General features: G+C 41.8%; 1 protein-coding gene across 4 annotated transcripts in view; it reads right to left on the bottom strand.

Annotated features, from left to right (window-relative positions):
- The window catches only part of LOC122557528, a 102510-nt gene that overhangs the window by 41083 nt on the left and 47438 nt on the right, over positions 1 to 13989 (bottom strand). For all 4 annotated transcript variants that reach the window (XM_043705285.1, XM_043705292.1, XM_043705298.1 and 1 more), the window contains 2 exons: positions 8292 to 9184; positions 2236 to 2375 (listed from right to left, as the gene is read on the bottom strand). In XM_043705285.1, coding sequence (XP_043561220.1) covers positions 2236 to 2375; positions 8292 to 9184 — 1033 coding nt within the window. The remainder of the gene's footprint in view (positions 1 to 2235; positions 2376 to 8291; positions 9185 to 13989) is intronic.

Consider the following 13989-nt stretch of genomic DNA (forward strand, 5'->3'; position numbering starts at 1 on the left):
GCCACATCGGGTGCAGCGGATGCAGTAAATGATGTGTGTGGAGGTGCAGGTGAATTTGTGATGGATATGGAAGGATCCCTTGGGGCCTTGGAGGGAAGTAAGGGGGGAGGTGTGGGCACAAATTTTGCATTTCTTGTGGTTGCAGCGGAAGGTGCCGGGAGTGGAGGTTGGGTTGGTGTGGGGTGTGGACCTGACGAGGGAGTCGCGGAGGGAGTGGTCTTTCCGGAACGGTGATAGGGGAGGGGAGGGAAATATATCCTTGGTGGTGGGGTCTGTTTGGAGGTGGCTGAAATGACTTGTTTTGTTAAGTTGAAACAGGTTGTCAGTGGGAATGTAGGCTGGTACAATTACAATATTTGAAATGCATCTGGATAGGTATATGAATAGGAGGGGTTTAGAGGGATATAGGCCAAGTGTTAGCAAATGGGACTAGTTAGGATATCTGATTGGCATGGATGAGTTGGACTCTAATTCTTCACACATTCAGGATTATTCTGCAAGTGCTGTCCAATTTTAAAACAGCATCTAATTGGGTACAGTCATTACCTTGCTTGTTGCGAACAGCCAAAGGGATATGCCATTTGATATGATATGCCAATCTTTGATATATATGGCTTACATACCTGGCATCATAACAGCACTGAAATTCATATACCACATTCATGTAGGTTCCAAAGACTAGCGGGTTGTATCAAATAACAAGTCCGTTTAGTTGTTCACAATCAGCAAAGTATTAACCAATTTCAACCAGAACGCGCTTGCTAAACTTGTAATATAATATTCAATAGATGTGATTCTGCATTTGCTTGATACCTGACAATCTAGAATAGTCAGCCAGGCTCACAATGTGTCTAACCCTAAATTAAATCCTAACCTAGTATGTACTAGAAACTGCATATATTAATGCATAGGGTCCAGTTTTTGCGCACAGCAAGAACATATATTGTGTTCATTTCAATTTAATAAAATAGATTACAACCATTCATTGAAACACTTTTCAGTGTAATGCCCTGACAAACCAGTCTGGTTAAATTTTAAACAAAACCTGGCAACTTCATTAAACCATAGCAATGCCTCTAACAATCATAGTTCACTTGGCAACAAATCAGCACTCTCCCATCATTAAGTAAAAACATCGCTTTTCACACTGAACTGGCATTTTTTTTTAATTATCCTGACGAGTGTGGGATGGAAAGTTCCAAAACATGTGTCTGTTTTTAGCTATGCCTTAGTTCTGTATTACCAAAAAACAAATTCCTTTTATCCCTGTGAAAAAGGTAGCCTCTTCCTTTCATGACCTTCTGGTGTTTTCATTTTCAATTTTGTCCTCTTCTGTCCTTAAGGCACTCACTCACACTTGTGTGAGCAGCTATAAAGGTGTGCAATTTCCAGTTTGTGTTGCTGATCAGTTTATCGAGCTGCTGTTTGGCTGAATACACTGTGGGCTCAGCTAGCACCAACAAACGCTGTACAGTCCAGGAATCTAACAACATATCCCCCATATACCCCAATGCATTTATCCACTAAGGCACTTTCTAACTCAATAGCCTGACTGAAATTCATTATACACCACATAGAAACTCATTATCCCCTATAATATGGAACAGCCGAATGAATTTAAAATGTTGCTTTTAGTATATTTACTACATGCTCAATGCTAGGATAAACACCATAAAGTAACTGTATTTTTAAATTCATTCTTAGGATGCAGGGGTCACTGGTTAGGCCAGCATTTATTGAACATCCTGAAATATTTTTGAGAAGGTGGTCTTATTTTTGTTAACCAAAGGTATTAAGGGATATGTACCAAAGACAGGTACATGGAGTCAGGGCACAGATCAGCCTTGATCTCGTTCAATGGTTGAACAGGCTTGAGGGGCTGAATGGCGTACTCAGGTTCATATGGTCCTATCGGTTCTTCTTTAACCACTGCAGCCCATTGGCAGTAAGTATGCCACAGTGCTGCTGAAAAGAGGATTGTGCTGTGAAATAACTGAATAGAGGCTGGTATCCCATCACCATGTTACCCTTTATTTACATGTGCACAGGCTCTGACCAGCCACCTCAAAGCCAGTCTCCAGAGAAAGGAGACTCTGAATCGCTTGTTTATATCTATCAGCCAGGGCTCCCTAATTAGCCCAGGTTAACAACTCCAATAAGGGATCTCACACTCGATGCAATCACTACATGTTGTATTTAACACCCTGTATGTTTGTTTCAAACTTTCATCCGTACCTGGAGCCACTGGTTTGTCCTCTGCAATGATCTGCTGTAATCGACCAAGAAGTTGTGAAGCTAGCTGACAAGGATCCTGAAGCAAGACTCGTTTGGATAGCTGAATTGCTTCAGTCAGTATGTTCAAGTCACCAACCTTCCTGTTTAAAAAATTTAAAATGGTTTTTAAACAGCCTTCCTCTTTCTTTATTTTAAATGGACATTATACAGCCTTTGTATGGAGCCGCAGAAAATGGGGGATTGCATCAGTATCCAATGTGGAAAAGGATATGGAAGATATAGATTGTAGGGAAATAGATGGTGACATCTTGCAAATTGTCCATATTACAGAGGAGGAAGTGCAGGATGTCTTGAAACAGTTAAAGGTGGATAAATCCCCAGGACCTGATCAGGTGTACCCTAGAACTCTGTAGGAAGCTAGAGAAGTGATTGCTAGGCCTCTTGCAGAGATATTTGTATCATTGATAGTCACAGGTGAGGTGCCGGAAGACTGGAGGTTGGTTAACGTGGTGCCACTGTTTAAGAAGTGTGGTAAGGACAAGCCAGGGAACTATAGACCAGTGAGCCTGATTTCAGTAGTGGGCAAGTTGTTGGAGAGAATCCTGAGGGACAGGATGTACTGATTAGGGACTGATTAGGGATAGTCAACATGGCTTTGTGCATGGGAAATCATGTCTCACAAACTTGATTGAGTTTTTTGAAGAAGTAACAAAGAGGATTGATGAGGCAAAGTGGTAGATGTAATCTATATGGACTTCAGTAAGGTGTTTGACAAGGTTCCCCATGGAAGACTGATTAGCAAGGTTAGATCTCATGGAATACAGGGAGAACTAGCCATTTGGATACAGAAGTGGTTCAAAGGTAGAAGACAGAAGGTGCTGGTGGAGGGTTGTTTTTCAGACTGAAGGCCTGTGACCAGTGGAGTGCCACAAGGATCGGTGCTGGGTCCTCTACTTTTTGTCATTTACATAATTGATTTGGATGCAAGATAAGAGGTACTGTTAGTAAGTTTGCAGATGACACCAAAATTGGAGGTGTAGTGGACAGCAAAGAGGGTTACCTCAGATTACAACAGGATCTTGACCAGATGAGCCAATGGGCTGAGAAGTGGCAGATGAAGTTTAATTCTGATAAATACGAGGTGCTGCATTTTGGGAAAGCAAATCTTCGCCGGACTTATACACTTAATGGCAAGGTCCTAGGGAGTGTTGCTGAACAAAGAGACCTTAGAGTGCAGGTTCATAGCTCCTTGAAAGTGGAATTGTAGGTAGATAGGATAGTGAAGAAGGCATTTGGTATGCTTTCCTTTATTGATCAGAGTATTGAGTACAGGAGTTGGGAGGTCATGTTGTGGCTGTACAGGACATTGGTTAGGCCACTGTTGGAATATTGTGTGCAATTCTGGTCTCCTACCTATCGGAAAGATGTTGTGAAACTTGAAAGGGTTCAGAAAAGATTTACAAGGATGTTGCCAGGGTTGGAGGATTTGAGCTATCGGGAGGGGCTGAAGGGCTGGGGCTGTTTTCCCTGTAGCGTCGGAGGTTGAGGAGTGACCTTATAGAGGTTTACAAAATTATGAGAGGCATGGATAGGGTAAATAGGCAAAGTCTTTTCCCTGGGGTCAGGGAGTCCCGAACTAGAGGGCATAGGTTTAGGGTGAGAGGGGAAAGATATAAAAGACACCTACGGGGCAACTTTTTCACACAGAGTGTGGTACGTGTATGGAATGAGCTGCCAGAGGAAGTGGTGGAGGCTGGTACAATTGCAACATTTAAGAGGCATTTGGATGGGTATATGAATAGGAAGGGTTTGGAGGGATATGGCTGGGTGCTGGCAAGTGAGACTGGATTGGGTTGGAATATCTGGTCGGCATGGATGGGTTGGACCGAAGGGTCTGTTTCCATGCTGTACATCTCTATGACATCTCTATGAGTAGGATCTTCTAGAAAGCAGTGTAAATATTTTGCAAATTTATTTTAAATCATATTTTGTATTAAGATGTGAACTAATTCATGTAATAGATATCTACAGTCATCAAACATAAGGCAGCATATTAAGGTGTTAGATGTGACAGTCAAGCAAGAGTGACGAAACTCTACAGTTTCCCAGATGGTAAACTACAACTTTCAGTCTGCCTATATGTAAAGGCAGGAAGCACAGCAAGGCACATCGCCAAGGAGGGAAATGAAACAATCAGAAGGTGACATGCTTCCCATTGCTCACCAACCAGCTACCACTGGCATTTGCCTCAGCAGATGTTGTACTGGGTTTTTCAGGGGTGGATGAAAAAATCTAACACAGGTAGAAATTAATCGCAAAATGTGTGAGATACAAGATAAGGATTCAACTACATTTCAATAAAGATGAAAACCATGAAACCTACAAATCTTCAGGTACCATGAAACCTACAAATCTTAGCAGGACTTATATACTTAATGGTAAGGTCCTAGGGAGTGTTGCTGAACAAAGGGACCTTGGAATGCAGGTTTATAGCTCCTTGAAAGTGGGGTCAATGGTAGATAGAATAGTGAAGAAGACGTTTGGTATGCTTTTCTTTATTGGTTAGAGTATTGAGTACAGGAGTAGAGAGGTCATGTTGTGGCTGCATTGGTTAGGCCATTGTTGAAATATTGCATGCAATTCTGGTCTCCTTCCTATCGAAAAGATGTTGTGAAACTTGAAAGGGTTCAGAAAAAATTTACAAGGATGTTGCCAGGGTTGGAGGATTTGAGCCATAGGGAGAGGCTGAACAGGCTGGGGCTGTTTTCCCTGCAGCGTCGGAGGCTGAGGTTTACAAAATTATGAGGGGCATGGATTGGATAAATAGACAAAGTCTTTTCCCTGGGGTGGGGGAGTCCAGAACTAGAGGGCATAGGTTTAGGGTGAGAGGGGAAAGATATAAAAGAGACCTAAGGGGCAACATTTTCACACAGAGGATGGTACATGTATGGAATGAGCTGCCAGAAGAAGTGGTGGAGGCTGGTACAATTGCAACATTTAAGAGACATTTGGATGGGTATATGAATAGGAAGGGTTTGGAGGGATATGGGCTGGGTGCTGGCAGGTGGGACTAGATTGGGTTGGGATATCTAGTTGGCATGGACGGGTTGGACCGAAGGGTCTGTTTCCATGTGGTAGATCTCTATGACTCAATGACTATGTAAGAAAAAGTGCAAAGATTAATTGTAGAATGCTTACTGTTGCCATAGCTAAGAATAACTAGGTGACTGCATATCACTGACCAGACATGAAACTTCCAGGGTCTGCATTAAAGAACTGATAGGGAACCCTAAAGCTTTTCTCAAAAGGTGAGCCAGAGCAAACTTCGGTGTAATTCAAGTGAGTGAAATTATATAGATTTCTATAAAATTGTAATAGATTTGAGCCATGGTTAAACTTAATGTAATTTGTTCTTTGCTCATTATAGCACATGCCACAGCCAAAAAACACAATAAATAACAGAAATTAACTTTAAGATGCACTCAATATTTTGAATTATGCTATAAATTCAAAAAGGTAATTAAAACTTAGACAATATACTTTGTGCTTCGGACATTCTCTCAATTGTACCACTGAAATTTATTTGTGACTTCCCACTCCAGGAGCCACTGTAAATAAGGAAAAAATTCTTTCATTCATTATTGCAAATTTTAGAGGATGAAATCTTTATTCTGCTACTGCTAAATGCTCTTTAGAAAATTTAATGTCAATTAACATAAATAACTTGTTAAATTTGGAAGATTGATGACAAGCACGCAGAACTGAACCACTGCAATTGCCCTGGCAGAAATCAGACTTGTATTCTACTTTATATAAAAACAAAATGATTTGCCTCTAGTAATATTAACAAGTTCATTATTTACAGTGTCAATGGGTAGCATTCTCGCCTTGGAGATCAGAATTTACGCATCGCAGCGGTGAGCCTATCTTTTGGCTGGAGCACAATGGGGAATCAAGGCACAGATATTCCCAGGAGACCTGTTGGCATTACCTCCCAATCAGCAGGGTTCCTGGCTCCACCTGGGGAAATTTCCCATTGAAATATCCCAGACAGCAGTCAGCCAGAGGCCAGCAGCTGTCCAATACCTCCAGTGCTATTGGAAGCTGTGGCATTTACATGCAATGGGGCCTACTCAAAGGATATTGTCACTGCAGCCCCCTGGGCCAAGAGGAATGAGGTGAGATCGCCGGAGTCAGGCATGGAAGCCCCAGTGAGGGAGGGAAGTTGGGTCATTGTCAAGGGAACATAGTGTCTTCCCCCAGGTCTCTTATTTGCCCATGGCAGGTCCTTTCATTGGGCTAAGAATGCCCAAAGAGTAACCCCACTGAAACTAGGCCTTAGGCTTAGTGCTGCCAGGATTTACTTGGTGAATTGTTCACTGTTCAGATGACAAGCCCTACCATCTGCTGCTGTTTGACTACCAGTGGCAGTAGGATAAAGACTTTAAGTTGCCACTTCAAAGCCTCAATTGGCTTTTTCTGACACCTTCATCTTGTTGAGGGGTATGGGGCAGGTGATGGAGAAGGGTTGATGGTTAGGAAGGCAATAGGATGTCCACACTTTACCTCCCCACCATCTCCCCCTTCCCTCTTATAGCCACCCATCCAAACCTCCAGGGGAGCATTAAAATCCACTTAATCTTTATAGGTGTGTACATAATAATATTTTAGCATATTTTAACACTGCCAAGGAAATCCATGTGCTGAGTTGGCCAACTGATTCTGTTGTGAGATACAATGGATAATTAGTATTGAATAGATGTGGAGGGAGTCAAATTACACATTGAACAAATCATTCACCTTGACAGATTCAGTGTGAGAGTAGGAAGCTTTCAATTTCCTAAGAGTTGCTAAACCATTTTCAATGGATGAAGTGGGATGAAGCTGAAACTAATTAAATATTTGTTTTGGAAAATTCATTGTTTGGAGTCCTTAGAATTTTTATATGTTTATTGGAGTGGGAGTCATTGGCTAGTCCAACATTTATTGTCCATTTCTAATTGCCCAAAGGGAAGAGTTAGCCACATTGCTGTGGGTCTAGAGTCACATATGGAACCAGAACAGGTAAGGATGGCAGATTTCATTCCCTCAAGGGCACCAAACTCTGAGGGCAAAATATGCATCAGGATTGCAATGAAAGATCAAGCTGTGCTGCCTGGTCAAACTCCAAGGTGACAGTGGGAGCTCTTAGTCACCAGAGTCAATGTGAACAATATTACCATAAGGTCCTGGATGCAATGCCAAAATAAGTTAAAGACTTAAGTTAAAGACATGTGATCAAGGTCAGGAATTTCACCTTCAAATGTCATTCCAGCCAATGGATCATGAGTCTCAGGCATTATTTATTTTTCTTTATTATTTTATAGGAGATGGGCACCAGCTATTGTTGTCCATACTGGATTGCCCTTGAACTGAGTGGCTTGCGAGAACATTTGAGGGAGCCATTAAGAGTCAGTAACATTTCTGTAGATCTGCAGTCACATGTAGGCCAGACCAGGTAATGACAGCAGATGTCTTTCACTAAAGGGGTCTGTTGAACTACATCAATTGATACTTTTATCACATCATTACTGAGACCAACTTTCAATTCCAGATTTGTTGACTGAATCTAAATTTCCGGGTGGGATTTTCACCCGTGCCCCATAAGCATTTGTCTGAGCCTCAGTATTCCTAGTCTTGTGACACTGGCACGACACCATCATTTTCCCAAATTAGATTTCCTAACTTCAGCAATAATATAGATGATATTATACTGGCAAAGTTACAAGATGTTGTGACAAAATATTCTTTCAGATTCACAGCCAGCAGGTATACAGAGAAAGGAAGGTGTTATGACAAAATATGTTTAAAAAAGTATATCCAATCAGTATGGAGTGACCGTTCACTCCAATGGGACATCATAAATTCCTGTTCCTAGAGATAACTATGTTCATGAGAAAGAATCATCAAAGTTCATATAATGGAAGCTACACATTATGTCCTCTGTGAGAACCTGTAACATTTGATGTCACATACATTTGAGGTTGACTTACATTGAATGGAATTCATCACCTTACCTCTCTAGCAGCATTGTTGCTTGGAGATCTTCTTCCACACTGACAATGGATAAACCCCAGGCTTTATGTAACAGAAACTCAAAATTAAAAAGACAGTCAGCTATCAGGGTCGATACTTGATTCGACCTCAGCAGATGGTGAGGAATTCCATTCAACTTTCGTAGATTAAACACGTGGTTTACTTCAGAATCCTTTTTGAGCACCCAAGCCAGAGGTTGACTGTTTCGCTCCTCTTGCTGGCTATAGTTGTTTGATTCTCCTGGGACAATTGGTTTCCCAAAAAAATAGTTTGCTATGGTCATGTGTAAAGATAGTTGGGCATCATTGGATAAGTAGTACCTCTTTAAGCAATTAAGTTTCAGTGCTGAATGAGACCAGTTAAATGTATAAGTGTTGTCTGTCCTGCACTCTGCTATGTGAATGTTCAAGTCTCTTCGAAGTTTCATCCAAAGTACCAGAGGGAACTTGAAAATTGAGATATTTTGGAACTGCTGGATCTCCTGCATGACCACCCGGTCCGAAGATAGCAGATCAGTCATTTCATCCAATGTGATGCCATTTCTTGACAGTGTCAGCAAACCTGCTACTTTCTTCACAAGCTCCACTCCATGTTCCTTCTCCATTCTACTAAGAATGGCTGAATACAACTGTTGTAGACTTTGGGGGAGAAAAATATCTGAGACTGGGATGTAGGATTGCCAGTTGAGGGACTCTCTGTATGCACACTGGAGATAGAGAGGGGTAGGACAAGCAGAGCAGCCTTCCAGCAGTAAATACAGCTGGTCAGCTGCAAGTCTTCGATGGTCTTTGTCTAACCAATGACTGATTATTTTCTCTATTTCGGTGGAGCTGAGTGGTGGCACATGAAGAATATTCCCATGTTCCTTCAACTTCTGTTAAAAGAGTTGAGACTTTATGATATAACTGTTTCACCCCTTTCTTCATTGGTAAAACATTTTTATCATCACATTCGTCTATGTTAATCATTGACAGGATGCAGCGAAATATCAAGACAAAGTGGATGGAGTGCATAATTCAATAAAGACTGAGACTGTGATTAATAAAGTTTAAGGGATGCTGGGCTTTATAAATAGAGCATAAAAACAAAGAAGTGATGATAAACCTGTCTAAAAATCTGGTTTAGGTTCAACTGGCATTGTGTCCAATTTTGGACGTTGCACCTGAGAAAGAAAATGGGAGTTTTAGAGAGCATACAGATAAAAAAATCATGAGTCTTTAGTTCCTCATAGATAGATTGGCGTAGCAGGGAATGTTCTCCAGAGAAGTGTGAAAAGGTATCTGATGGAGGTATTCAAAAGTGAGGGGCTTCTGGACAGATAAAGCAGAGAAACTGTTGGAGGCATCGACAACCATTGGACCCCAATTTGAGGTAGTAAAAACAGAAAATGCTGGATGTACACAGCAGAACCAGCAGCATGCTTAGAAAGAGTTTGCATTTATGGTTGACGATCTTTCATCAGAACTGGCAGAAGTTACAGATCTAATCGATTTTGATTCTGAGTGAGGGGTAACAAGTAAAAGACAAAAGAAGATCTATTACAGGGTGGGAGACAGGAAAGGTTGAATAACATGGTGTTAGTCTTCCAGTGTCAAAGGGAATGGCGACAGGGCAAGAGAAAAGAAGCTAAATATGTGGTGAGAGCAGGTGCGTTGCTGAATGGAAACAAAAATAAGAGAAAAATTGAAATATGTGAAGAGAAGGAAACAAAATGAAGGGCAAAGTTTATGATCTGAAATTGCTGAACTAAAAAAGCTGAGTCCCATTGGTGCCAAAGTGATAGGTTTTGTTCCTCAGACTTACATTGAGCTTCACTGGAACAGAGCAGGCCAGGGATGGAGATGTCAGCATTACAGCAAAGTGGAGAATTAGATTGACAGGCCTCAAGAAACTCAGAGTCAGGCTTGTAAATTAATGGAGGTGTTCACAAAGTGGCTGCCCAATCTGCGTTTAATCTTCCCAATGTATAGGAGACTGTATTGAGAACAGCGAATACAGTGGACTACATTGAAAGAAATAAATATAAATTCTTGCTTTTGCTGTTGACTGGCGGGATCAGGGATGGGGATGGGGAGGGTCCCAAACAATGAGGAAAGGGGAGGTAAAAGGTGTTATGGACTAGACCCCTTAAAGTATATTAAGAAGATAACCTCAACCCCAACTTCTTCTTATTTTTAAAGGCAAGTGTAAGGCATTGTATTCCAGATGCAATTTGATTGGTCAAACTACCAGGCTTGTAGCAAAACACATTTTACTATTACACTATAGTTAAAATATAAACAAAATAAAGTTTGAATAACTTAATTCTATGGGAAAACTTAACAGAATCATATTTAACTACTAAACAGCATGTGGTCCGATATAGTAACATCCCATAAACATGTTCTTGGCAAAGGTAAGTTCAGTAAAATGGATTGTCTCACATGCAATTCGAGCAGCAGGAAGAGAACAGCTCCCCCCCTCCACCCTCACACCCCACACACACACACTCAGCTCCCAGCTCTTAACTGTAACAGAGAGAGAGATGTAGCAGCTTCCACAGCCAACTTCAAGACCCCAGCAACCACTGAAAGTTAAACCAAACCCTGGTTCTGTGGGATCTTGTCACCATCCTTGCACGCTGCTTCTTTTGTTCCAAAACTAAAACCAAGGCTTTACGAACTGTTTACTTCATTGACATGGAACAGCTGCTTTTTACCTCTGTCTCGACCTCACTTCATAAAAAAGACAGGACAAAATACATCAAGAGAAGGGGACAGGGGGAATTGAGGAGTGGACTAGGGTATCATAGAGGGAATGATCTCTTCAGCATACAGAAAAGAGAGGGAAAGATGTGTTTGATGTTTGATGGTAACAGGTGGCAGAACGTACTTGTTGAATAGAGAGACTGGTGGGTTGGAAGGTGAGGACAAGGGAACCCCATCATATTTCTCAGAAGGAGGGAGTGGGCAGTGCAGAAATGTGGCAGCCGTGGTCAAGGGATGGGGATGGGGAGGGTCCCAAACAATGAGGAAAGGGGAGGTAAAAGGTGTTATGGACTAGACCCCTTAAAGTATATTAAGAAGATAACCTCAACCCCAACTTCTTCTTATTTTTAAAGGCAAGTGTAAGGCATTGTATTCCAGATGCCTATCAAACAAGATGGGGTGGAATCCTCAATTTAGGGTAAAAGGCAATATCTCAGAAACGCTGGAGTGGCAAGCTGCAACATTGGAACAGATACAATGGAGATGGAGGAACTGAGAGAATGAAATGGTTTGGTTACACGTGAAGAAATTCAGAGGTGACTGTGAGAATCAGTAGGCTTGTAATGAGTAGGAGCAAGTGTCAGAGTTGGCATTTCCAGACTTGACATCCAGTTCTACAATTTTGCATTTCATGACCCATTTTGTTTTCTTGCCTTTGCATGTTTCCTTATATGTTTGTTTTCTGACTGTAGCACATCGTCTCTCGGTACATATTTTGAGTTTTGGTTTTTTTGTCCAATTCCCTTCTGACCTTGTAAGACTGATTCATGGAGTCATAGATTGTAATAGAGGTGTCCAGCATAGACACAGACCCTTTGGCCCAGCTCATCCATGCTGACCAGATATCCTAAATTAGTTGAGACTCATTTGTCAGCATTTGGCCCATGTCCCTCTAAATCCTTCCTATTCATATACCCATCCAGATGCCTTTTAAATGTTGTAACATCCTCCGAGATGGATTCTTAGAACAGCTGGTGCTGGAGCCTACCAGGGAGAAGGCAATTCTGGATCTGGTGTTGTGCAATGAACCGGATTTGATCAGGGATCTCGAAGTGAAGGAGCCATTAGGAGGTAGTGACCATAATACAATGAGCTTTATTCTGCAATTTGAAAGGGAGAGGGTACAATCAGAAGTGACAATATTTCAGTTGAATAAAGAGAACTATGGAGCGGTGAGGGAGGAGCTGGCCAAAGTTCAATGGTGCAATACCCTAGCAGGGATGGCAGTGGAGCAACAATGGCAGGGATGGCAGTGGAGCAACAATGGCAGGTATTTCTTGGTATAATGCAGAAGATGCAGGATCAGTTCATTCCAAAAAGGAAGAAAGATCCTAAGAGGAGGCAGGGGTGGCCGTAGCTGACAAGGGAAGTTAAGAAACATATAAAGTCAAAAGAGAAAAAGTATAACATAGCAAAGATGAGTGGGAAAACGGAGGACAGGGAAGCTTTTAAAGAACAACAGAGGATAACTAAGAAGGAAATACGCAGAAAAAAAAAGAGGTACGAAGGTAAACTGGCCAAAAATATAAAGGAGGATAATAAAAGCTTTTTTAGGTATGTGAAAGGAAAAAAAATGGTTAAGACTAAAATTGGGCTCTTGAAGACAGAAACAGGTGAATATATTACGGGTAACAAAGAAATGGCAGAAGAGTTGAATTGGTACTTCAGATCTTGTTCACTGGGGAAGACATAAGCACTCTCCCAGAGGTAATAGTGGTTCAAGGACCTGAACTGAAGGGAATTTATATTTGCCAGGAATTGGTGTTGGAGAGACTGTTAGGTCTGAAGGCTGATAAGTCCCCGGGACCTGATGGTCTACATCCCAGGGCACAGAAGGAGGTGGCCCTAGAAATCAATGATGCATTGGTGATCATTTTCCAATGTTCTATAGATTCAGGATCAGTTCCTGCGGATTGGAAGGTGGGTAATGTTGTACCACTTTTTAAGAAAGGAGGGAGAGAGAAAGAATGGAATTATAGACCAGTTAGTCTGACCTCAGTGGTGGGAAAGATGCTGGAGTTAATTATAAAGGATGAAATTACGACACATCTGGATAATAGTAACAGGATAGGTCAGAGTCAGCATGGATTTATGAAGGGGAAATCATGTTTGACTAATCTTCTGGACTTTTTTGAGGATGTAACTCTGAAGCTGGCCAAGGGAGATCCAGTGGATGTAGTGTACCTGGACTTTCAGAAAGCCTTTGATAAAGTCCCACATAGGAGGTTAGTGAGCAAAATTAGGGCGCATGGTATTGGGGGCAAAATACTGACTTGGATTGAAAATTGGTTGGCTGACAGGAAACAAAGAGTAGTGATAAACGGCTCCTTTTCGGAATGGCAGGAGGTGACCAGTGGTGTATTGCAGGGATCAGTGCTGGGACCGCAGCTTTTTACGATATACATTAATGATATAGATGATGGTATTAGTAATAACATTAGCAAATTTGCTGATGATACTAAGCTGGGTGGCAGGGTGAAATGTGAGGAGGATGTTAGGAGATTACAGGGTGACCTGGACAGGCTAGGGGAGTGGACAGATGCATGGCAGATGCAGTTTAATGTATGGTTATCCACTTTGGTGGCAAGAACAGGAAGGCAGATTACTACCTAAATGAATCAAGTTAGGTAAAGGGGCAGTACAGAGAGATCTGGGTGTTCTTGTACACCAATCAATGAAGGCAAGCAGGTACAGCAGGTAGTGAAGAAGGCGAATAGCATGCTGGCCTTCATAACAAGAAGCAAAGAGGTGCTTCTGCAGCTGTACAGAACCCTGGTGAGACCACAACTGGAGGACTGTGTGCATTTCTGATCTCCAAATTTGAGGAAAGACATTCTGGCTATTGAGGGAGTGCAGCATAGGTTCACAAGGTCAATTCCTGGAATGGCGGGACTATCTTACGTTGAAAGATTGGAGCGACTGGGCTTGTATA

This window comes from Chiloscyllium plagiosum, chromosome 2 (genome assembly GCF_004010195.1).
Source record: "Chiloscyllium plagiosum isolate BGI_BamShark_2017 chromosome 2, ASM401019v2, whole genome shotgun sequence".
Lineage (NCBI taxonomy): Eukaryota > Metazoa > Chordata > Chondrichthyes > Orectolobiformes > Hemiscylliidae > Chiloscyllium > Chiloscyllium plagiosum.